At 47.4% G+C, this 10,620-nt stretch overlaps 1 protein-coding gene across 1 annotated transcript; it reads left to right on the top strand.

Moving 5' to 3' along the window:
* Positions 1-1,905: 1,905 nt before the first annotated feature.
* Positions 1,906-5,105, top strand: LOC119337298 (60S ribosomal protein L22-like). The gene is made up of 3 exons (XM_037609411.1): positions 1,906-2,519; positions 2,622-2,708; positions 4,749-5,105. The coding sequence occupies exons 1-3, from the start codon at positions 2,040-2,042 to the stop codon at positions 4,893-4,895; spliced, it is 714 nt and encodes a 237-aa protein (XP_037465308.1). The 5' UTR covers positions 1,906-2,039; the 3' UTR covers positions 4,896-5,105.
* Positions 5,106-10,620: the final 5,515 nt, after the last annotated feature.

Below are 10,620 nucleotides of genomic sequence, written 5' to 3'. Positions count from 1 at the left end.
TTTTTCATAAATGACGATACCTAGCATAACAACCCCCTTTCCTGTACTAAGCCATTCATTAATATCTATTACACCTCCGTGTGGGTTGTTTGTGCGTACATTGTTGTCTGGCATTGTTGTCCCTCACTATTAACTTGGTCGGGCATGGAGGAGTAGTATGTGGATGAGGGGTTTGACGATGACCTGGCGAACAAGGATGCAATCCTAGTCGGTTGCATGAGGCGTCCTGATGGGTCTACTCGATGCATTTGAAGATTCCGTTGTAATGTTTGGAGTGGTGACCATCACCTCAACCAAATGGTCATAACTATGCACGTATAAGCTTAGTGTTTATGGATGTTCTTTTGTTACCAGTTCGACTGTGCACATCGACACACTGGTCATGAGATCGTTGTAGGATGCACGAGGAGGCTTCAATCAACTAGACCAGGGTCCCCACATAACCACTTTTACTTAGCTCATTAAAGGTAAGGAGTTAAAGTTCGAGACAACATTTGAGAGGCTACATTTGAAGGATTTCACTAGAGATGCTCTTAGCCTATGTCCACAAGCTCATACCACCAGAAAGAAGCGTGACGAGTTGTTGAGATTTGTATTAATCAATGTGCCAGTTCATTAAAAAGAAAAAGAAAAACAGTAACTGAAAGCTCTCCGATAACTCACGGTGATGACTGTCCATACGTGGAACAAGATGATGACTACTTTAGATTTGCAGTCTAAGTATAAGGGCATCTTTAATGCTATACATCAAAACGTCTATAATCCTCGGATTGTGCAATCAAGACACTTTGCGCTCTCCAACACCGTCCATCGAACATCTATGCACACGTCCATACATCGGAATTTTCACAAACCGTAGACGTACGGTCTGCATGTCTAGTAGATTAAGCTGGTACTCGTGTGTACTTTAGGGTGTGTTTGGTAGCATTCCCAACCTAGCATGGTTGTTCTCTCTGATACATGCTCAGTGTAGGCATGTTGAGTGCATGCATTTGATTTTGTTTGGTATTGGTGTATGTACTGACACATGCTAAGCCGGGACTTTGTTTGATAGCTTGCATGTGTTTAGACGTGTCGGTCGGTACTGTAGCAATCAGTATTTTCAAACAAGTGAACAAAACATTTAAAAAATGTGAGTAATTTTTTGAAACATGAAAAAATAACATTTTTAAAATTTAAACATTTTTTGAAATTCTAAAGTATTTTAAAAATTTAAACAAATTTTGAAAGTTTGATCTTTTTGAAATTAAACAAAATTTGAAAATCTGAACGTTTTTTGAAAAAACATTTTTTTTCAGAAGTGCAAACTTTTTCAAAAATTTAAAATTTTGAATATTATCTTAACCAATTTTGAAATGCTGAACATTTTTTGAAAATTTTGAAAATCTGGACATTTTTGAAAATTTGAGCAATTTTTGGTATTTTGAAAATTAAATTATTTTTTAGAAATTCTGAACATTTTTTGAAACACGTTGTCGCTCGCTTTGCTCATGCATGTTGACCAGTGAACGGTTGTTGGGATGTTCTCCCTTCGTGCATGCTAAGAGGGTTTTTGAGCTTAACTCGTGCATGCTGAGAAGCCCCGTGTAGGCTATGAAACACCTAAAAGTGAGTTGCGGAAAGTCTTAAGCTCATGCACCCCATGCACTTTACCAAACACACTCTTCGACGACGATGAAGGCAGAAACTAGGATGATGTATGGAATGTCCGTAACTTCCAGGACAATGCTCGGCCATTCGAACTTGGTATTTCATTTCTGCTTTCCGTTCACTTCCAGAAATAACATCTATGATTTCGTTAATGAAATCAGGGAACAAACAATCTCTTTCCTTAAAAAACGAGGTCGTGACCATAGCACAAAGCGGGAGCTCTAGAAACAAATCCAGAGCGTGACGAGGTGGCACCCTTGTCAGAGACACCTCCAGCCGCCGCGTTCAAAACCTCGCGTCGCCCTCCGCATTTTCAAAAATCAAAACCCTCGCCGATCCCTCGCCTGCCTCCCATCGCGACCCTCAATCCACTAGGGTTTCGGTCCACCATGGCGAGGGTCAGCCGGACGACGCCCAACGCGGCGGCGGCGTCGCGGACCAAGGAGGCGGCGGCGCCCAAGTCGCGGACCAAGAAGACGCCTGCCGCGCCCCGGTCGCGGACGAAGAAGACCCCCCCGGCCGCCACGCCGCCCTCTCCGGCGGCACCTGCGCCGGCGCCGGCGAATCAGACGGCCCCTGCGCTGGCGACGGCACCTGCGCCGGACGTTGAGGTGATCGAAATCGGAGATTTCCCCACCCCATCCTTGAGCTCCGGGAAGAGGAGGGATCGGGAGAGGGCAGGGGCGACCGCCTCCTCGCCGCTCGACGTCGACGAGATCGAGATGTGGACGCCGCGGCAGAAGCGCCGATTCGACGAGGACTGCCTCATCCTCTCCGCCGACCCCCTTGCCGCCAACAAAGCCCGACCCGTCGTCGTCCCCGCCGCCGCCGACGACGAAGACTTGGCGGTTCTCGCCGAGCGCGGCCCGGTACGAACGCCACCACTCACGGATCTTTCATTCCCCTCTCAGATTGTTCCTTCCCCAAATGAGCCCGCGATCGGCGCGATTTCGATTTGGATGTGTCTGCAGGTGGCCTGCAGAGATTTTCCGCACGCGAGGTATCTCTGCGTCAAGTTCCCCTTCGCCACCACCCCTCACGAGAAGCACTGCGAGCAGGTATCTTCGATTGAGAGAATAGCCGAATTACCATTATCTAAAATTCCGAAATGTCGCTAGTGCCATAATACAACTACAATCTCGGTCTTTTTATGCCAAAAATGTCACTCCCGTCAAGTGTCAATTTTTCTCGCTGGGAGACCATGGCTGCGGCCCCAACCGCTGCATCGCGCGCCCGCGTTCGCGCCTCCCGGCTGCTTCCCTGTCCCTTAGTTCCCCTCTCGGCAGACCGCGTCGCGCCCTTGTCCTGGCTCGGCCCGGTGATGTCGATGTCGACCACCGGCGCGTCCTGCTCTGCTAACCACGCTGCCGGAACTCTGCAATGCCGACCGCGTCCCTGTTTAAGCTTGCTCCCTCGACGCCGACTTCAATCGGCCGGCTGCGCGTGTCTAGGTGCTGCCCCTCTCCCTGTCTCTTTCCCGTGGTCTTCTCTCTATGTGGCGGTTGTGCAGCTGCGTAGCAGGATCAGCACCGTGTCTGGAGCAGAGGCTCCCGTGGCTCTCCCTTAGGTGATTTTTTCTCTCAACTTCATCACACAATGCCGGTCATTTCAAGGCTCAAAGTGCAAATGATACGGCAATTCATCATTTGTAACCCCAAATTTCAAGCGAGTAGTGTATAATATAGTAATCCATCGCTGTACTCAACTGCAGCACACAATGCTAGTCATTTCAAAGCTCAAAGTGCAAATGATACGGCAATTCATCATTCATGACTGCAAAATTTCAAGCAAGTAGTGTATATATAGTAATCCATCACTGTACTCAATTGTTGTCTTCCTAATTCACAAGGTCACATGCTTGATTGCTGGTTGCATTAAAATTGTGGCGATGAATCTCAACCCTATGCCTCGCCGTATCCTTTGCTCTGATAAGCAATGGTATATGTGTCTTTCTCTCAATATGTTAGAGCATCTCTAGCAGATCCCTTAAAAGCTCGCCGGCCCGCTAAATTCTGGCGGATTTACAGTTCGCGTGAAAAAATAGACCCGAACAGATACCGTAGAAACTGCCCGGCCCATAAACCGCCCCCGATTCCCGCATATATATCGGAGCGTCCGCGTTTTAGGGTTCGCATCCGGCATTTCCCATATCCCCCTGTGCCACAAATTGTCTTCTCCGGCTAGAAATCCTCCTTCCTCTGGCCGCTATTTGCCGCACGCGTAGGCAGCCAAAGCTCGCCCCGATGTCGAGCGTTGGTCGTGGGAGGAGTGGCCAAGGGTGCCGCGGCGGCTTGCCGCCGCTGAAGCGCCGCCATGACGACGAGGTGGGGAGCTCCTCCCGCAGCGGTGGCCGGCGGGCCTAGAGCAAGTTCGACCGCCTTGACAAGATCTTCTGGCCTGCGCTCAAGCAACTCCAGGAGGCGGAGCGCACGTGGTACAAGGCGAAGGAGGCGGCCATGCTCAAGTGACTCCACAAGGCGGAGCGCACGTGGTACAAGGCGAAGGAGGAGGCCGCCGCCGGAGAAGAAGGTGCCATGGCGCGGGTGGCGGTAGCGAAGGAGGAGTACGATCTGGCGTTCGTCCTCTCCAACTCGCTGATGGAGTACCACCTCCAGGTCAAGAAGCCTGTTGATGATGATTAGTAGATTTAGGTTTTTATTATGTTTTAAGCTAGTATGAACTTTCTGGTGAACTTCGGAGATGTCTGTGGCGCGAACTAGTAGTTTACATTATGCGGTATGTGTTTACCGGATCTGATCTTTCACGACCTCCGCGGTACCGCGAATTCGGTTTACAGTATCCCGTAAACGAAATTTGCGGTACCGCGGTTTGCGGGATCTGCTAGAGATGCTCTTAGCCTCAGTTTGATACTAGTGTTATTTTGGCATGAAACTGAGTGGCATTTTGGTACTTTGGTTTTCACTAGTGGTATTCTGGAACTTTCAGTTTTGACTAGTGCTATTTTTGCTATTCTCTCTTTTCAATTGTCCCATTCTGTCGGGTACCACTTATCACATTGACAAGCCTACATTTGAAGCCTGAAAATGATCATGTCTGCATGCTAGATTATCACTCATCTTGTTTCTTCTGTGCTGCAGTGCTACTGCTTTGTGTGCGACGTTGCTGCTCCGTGCGCAACTTGGAGAGGACATGCCATGTATGGGCATAGCCATGCTTCAGACCAGGACAAGATTTGGAAAACCATGAGAGGAGCGAAGAAGGCGAACCCGTGCAAGACCTATTGATCCTCAACCATGCTTTAATCATCCATCAGTTTGTCCGGGCCGTATGGTTACTTTGCAGAATTACCTGTATAGAGTTGGATTAGGAAAGAACATGATATAATCTTCTACCAGAACTCGGTGCGTGAGCTCGGAATGTATTGCAAACAAACTAGCAGCCGATACATATGGCATATATTAATATCAGTGCAATCAGCTTAATGTTCCATCCAATTTTAACATGTTACTTGTTCTTGTCTTGCTGTTCACTTACAGCTAGCTCTTCTACTAATTTTACCCCCTTGAGATCAGCAGATGCATGCAAATTTACATGTTCGGGTTCTGTTTGACATAAATTGCATGGGTTACTGTCTTTGTATGCCTTTGATTCCACATGAGGCTCATTCTTGCTTGATGTTCCATTTGGGATTCTGCAGCTTGTTTTTCTGTCAACAAGTACTCCCCTCTCCTTCCCTCTTATGTCCATGGGATAATTAGTATTTCTCTGTTTTGGGAGCTCTCCAGCTTGCTGGTTGAGACCCCTGCATGACCATCCATAATTGGTTTCTTTTTAAATCCAAGTTTCACTTGGAAGACATGGGAAACAGTGTGACTCACTGACATTTTACTTTCTTAATTCCATCACCATCCAAAGTTCAGGTTTCCAAATTACTTGCATACTCTGCAATCTGCAGACATTTTGAGTTTGCAGATTTGAGGTGGGAAAACCAAAGTGCTTTTTGTAGAGTAGGATGTATATTTCAAGATCTCTATCCGCTGCTATGCATCAACATGTGATTGAGAATTGGGGACGACCCGACGAAGGATGGAGCATAGACAAGTTCTGCTTAGCAATCCATACAATTGGCTTTCTATCCATATGTACAATGCAGTGTATATATAAAAATTCTTGGACTGAGTTTCTTATTACTGGTACCATTCGTCCATCAACGTTCAAGCAACAATCCAGAAATCTGAGTCTGTCTCACCTGGAGCTCCAGCGTATTTTTTAGCAACAGAGTCACGACCCATCCTTGCATTTTTCATCTTTTTCAGCTTGAAAGGTTTCAGTTATTTCGATCAAAAGACATGCAGGTGTCCTGCAGTGTGCTCGACAACAGAAGATGAACTGCGAAATTTTTGTCAAGTAGCAAGGTTCGACCTCCCTTCACTTATGATCTGTTCTTCATAGAGAATCCATAGCTTAATTTCTCCCGGCAGGTGGCTTGTACTATTAGGTGCCCACTATACGTGAGGACACTTTGGTGATAGGTATTCAGTATTGACCCATCCAAATTTGATTGAACAAGATGATTCAGTGGCTATGCATTTCCTCAAAACATAGTTTAATTCAGTTTTAATCCATATCAGGCTTGAAAGCCAATATTTGTATGTTGATATTGTAACAAATTAGTGGATTAAATGGATATGACACTACCTTATAACTGTTGCTTGTTGGGTATTCAACCATGCTTGCTCCGTTGCCTTTACTTTCGATATTACTCTAAGCATCTAAATTGGGTTTTGCATGTAAGGTTTTTAGTTCAATGAACCTTTGTATTGTATATGTGTGCATAAATCTACTAATTTTGTTCAGATATCTACTTTTTTGTTCTGTCATATTGATTTAGATGACTTGCTGGCATTTGCTTTTGTTATAATGAATACCCAATGTAAACCTGGATTGATAACTACGAATGGGATTGATATTTTTTTCCAGGAAATTCGAGGAGCAAGAACAGCTGGGCAGGCATATTATTCCTCTGTTTGGGTTGAATAGATAGCAGCACACTTTATTACTATCTCGAGAGTACTCCTATATGTTCTACACACCTAAGAGCCATATTATTCTGCATCTCATGTAGGAGATTATAGGGAGTCGTGTGCACCTGAGTGAGTGGTCGATCGTTGAGAACCAAGTCATGTACCTTAACAAAAAAAAATCCTCTCTATTTGAATTACCTGGAACCATGTGGAGCCCATATATTATACAATATGACAATATTCATCACTAATGATCCACATGTACCGAAAATGCCCGAGCTCCATAGAGGCCTTTATTTGAAAACATAAAAAATTCAAACTTTTTAGTTTCAGAAAAATCTGAAAATAAATACACATATACCTAGATACGTAATGTACATGTGTGCAAATTTTTAGGTTGAAATACATTAAAATGTGAGCTACGCAAAAAGACAAATCGGGAGCTTTTTAGTATATGTACTGTTCACACTCAAAGTCCATGCTTTTGTTTTTTATGTGCAGCTCGCAATTCAAGGTGTTTCATCCTGAAATTTTTCACACTTTACATCCTTGCATATATGTGTATTTTTTCAGATTTTTTTTAAGTAAAAATTGAATTTTGATTTTTTCAAGACAAAGGGCTCCATGGAACCCGGTCTCCAAAATGACGTACTCCACGTTTACCTGCTATTATGCTCCTCCGAGGAAACACCCGTTAGCACCTTTGCCCTGACATTGGATAGTTCTGTGCCCTTCATTTTCTCATGCACGGGGAAATTCTATGCAAATCAATGTTTGGTCTTATACTTCCTCATTTTCCAAAATAGTGTTAATAATGAGGATATAATGAAACATCATAATAATCCACAAACCAAGTTATGCTTTCAATTTTAAAAATTGAATTATGTTAGTCAAACGCACGTGCACGATTACTACTTTTTTTTTCGAGAGTACGCCTAGGCGTACCTTAGCTTTATAGAAGACAGAATATCAGTTACAAGAAAGCTACCACTCGATGCGAACAACGAGTATAGCATGAACAACGAGTATAGCATGAACAACACGACCAACAAAACCAAAGACAAACACCACCGCCGAGCAAGTTACAACGTAAAAGAGCCTATCCTAAAATGACACAAAGCACCGCGTCTCGACCGACGCCGGACACCTCCGAAGACCAACAACTTCCGCAGAGATTCTCTCGTCGACGCACCATCCATCCTTAGCGCCTAAAGGAAGTGGCAGATGAATGGCAGGACTCGGTCCGCTCCGAGAAGGCACCGTCTTGGACACACCGACGGCGGACGTGCATAGCGCCGCTGAGGATCAAAATAGGACCGCGGCGAACACCGGAGGAGAGCAGCGAGGAGTCAGCCTTGTCTTAAAACACCATGCTCCCAACAGAGGAACGACGTCGAGGACGCCGCCATCATGCCGACCCAAATTTTGAATCGAGGCTTTCGCCCGAAGACATCCATCAACTCCCGGAGCGCGAAGGACAAGGTGACCACGCTCGGCGACGCCTTCAAGGAGGGGAATGGCATCCACAGATGCCACCGTCGCCGGCCCGACAGAAGCCGTGCAAAATTTTCATCCGCGCGTCACCTGACACCCCCGCCTCAAGGAATTGACAGCACTCTCCAAGAAGCCTCGCACCGCCGCCACCACAGCACTTGCCGATGTAGCTGCAAAGCCGAGCACCAAGGACCAAACGCCTGGCAGGGAAACCACGACCACACTCCACTCCCAGCCTGCACGAGGAACTGCAGCCAACCAGCATCTCCGGCCAGGTCCAAGACCGCCCGCGACGGCCGTCGCCCACTCCAAGGGACGGCCTTGCGACAGTCGAACCTGCCTCTCCATGGAAAAAGCCCAGGCCAGCACCGCCAGGAGAGCACCGCCGCTCGCCACGCCACGCAGAGATGACCGACCACTCGCTGCTCGCAAGACTCCGTCTTGGCCGAACCAACACAGCGCCGCCACCAGCCTGCCCGTGGGAACCCGCCGATGCCTCCAGCCGGTGCCGCCGCCACCAGAACGCGCCACTTCTCCGCTGCCAGACCCCGCCAGGCCCGCCGCACCACCAACCCATCTGCCACGCGCCGGTCCTTAGTCCTCACCTCTGGACAGCGCGGACGGACTGGCTTGAGCCACCGCAGCGAGGAGTACCAAGCCGCCACCGGCCTGCGCACTCCGCTGCGACCCGTCACCACCAGCCGTCAGCATCGTCCCACTCCACCTCCACACAGCGCACGCCACCGAGCCCCGACGCGCCGACCACCGAAGCCCCGAGCCAGCCTCGCAGGAACGCCGCCCGCCCACGACGCGGCCAGCAGGGAGGCCCCCGCGCGCACGGCACCGCCGCCACACCACGCGCCAGATCCGGGCTGGGCGGCCCCGGATCCACTCCCCGACGCCGCCGAAGGGCCCAGCCGCGCCAGATCCCGCAGCGCCGCCGCGAGGAAACCTCCGCCATCTCGCGAGCACCGACGCAAAGATGAGGTTCCTGCCAGAGATACGACGGTCTGCAAGATGAGGGCCGCTCCCTAGCCGGCAGTGTCCCTCAGTCCCACACGCTGAAGCTCAGTACACCTTGCGTGAAGGCTGTATGCGACTTGCTCCACCTTTCTTCGGTCCCTTGGTCTCGCCAGAAATTTCCATACCTGTAAGGGTATGGCCAGTGCATAGCCTCATGGTGATGCTCCATATGCCATGTAGCATTGGATGTCAGAAAAAGTAGATTTAGATAAGGAAGCGGGATCCTCTGCAAGAGGCGGGTGCTTGGGAAGAAAAAATGTGGTCCGGTGTAAAAAACTGAATAAGTTGAAGTGGAGAGTAAAGATGCATATGTATTAAAGTTTTCTTTTTTATTTCTTGATGAGGCCCACTAAGTAGTAGATTGTGTCGGGATGAAAATAATAATACAGTTGTCTCAAGCTATTTTATCTCATGAAGCATCTGTATCCATATGTCATCATTGTTCATGCCCTTAGAGGATCACCATTTTATACATCAAGTTAGCCAGGTGACGAAACAACTTTCCTTCTATAATAGCTTTATTGCGTGTAATCGATAAAGTTCAAGCCAACCTACGGTTTTGGACGCGTGTTTCTTTGATCAACCGGTATACTCCCTCCGTCCTTTAAAGAGTGTACTTTCAACTTTGTTGGAAAGTCAAATTTTTTATCCGCATTTATACAATAATACACAAACATTTATGCCATCAAATTAGGAGCATTAGATTCTTGATAATATATATTTTCATTATATACCTATTTCATTTTATAAACATTGATATATGTTTGCATAAACTCGGTCAAACATTAAGATAGTTTGACACCCCCACAAAATTGGAAGTACACTTTTTGAAGGATGGAGGGAGTAACTTCGAAAAAGCACTAGCATTCCATCTGCATCTTGTGGCATCGGGAAGCACACTCCATGCAAATCTCGCCACAATGCACCGAATAATAATATGGTCACACGTTTCGTCTTCCCCGCACCAAACACATTTGTCATCCCCTGGCCCATGTCGTTTCCTAACTTGATCCCCACTTGGGATCCTATTCCTGGCCATTTGCCATATATTTTTTGTATTTTAGACAACATTCTCGCTTGCCGAATGCCACTTAGATCACATGGTGTTACCATGCGAAAAATCTCCCGATATAAGGACCCATTAGAGAAATTGCCCGATCAATTGATACCCTAAGTGACCATGTCTCGCCCTCAGGTAACCCTATGGCTGGCAGTATCTCGGCGGACCCTCCCACTCATGCGTTTCTTGGGCTCCAAGTGATCTCTAAAATCGGGGAACCCAACGGTTACTCGCCCACACATCTGCCACCTTAACCTCGGGGTTGTCCGAGATGGCGAAGTTAAAATCCCTCTAACCACACCATCTATCCAGCCAAAAGAGCATCACTCTACCTTTATGAGCCCTCCCACAAAGGTTGAACTTTTCCCACACCCTTGGCAAATTGGGAAAATTTGGTATTCGGAAAGA

The sequence above is a fragment of the Triticum dicoccoides genome, chromosome 1B (genome assembly GCF_002162155.2).
Source record: "Triticum dicoccoides isolate Atlit2015 ecotype Zavitan chromosome 1B, WEW_v2.0, whole genome shotgun sequence".
NCBI classification, from domain to species: Eukaryota; Viridiplantae; Streptophyta; class Magnoliopsida; order Poales; family Poaceae; genus Triticum; species Triticum dicoccoides.
Note: the sequence above shows the minus strand (reverse complement) of the source record. Positions and strands in the feature narration are given on the sequence as shown.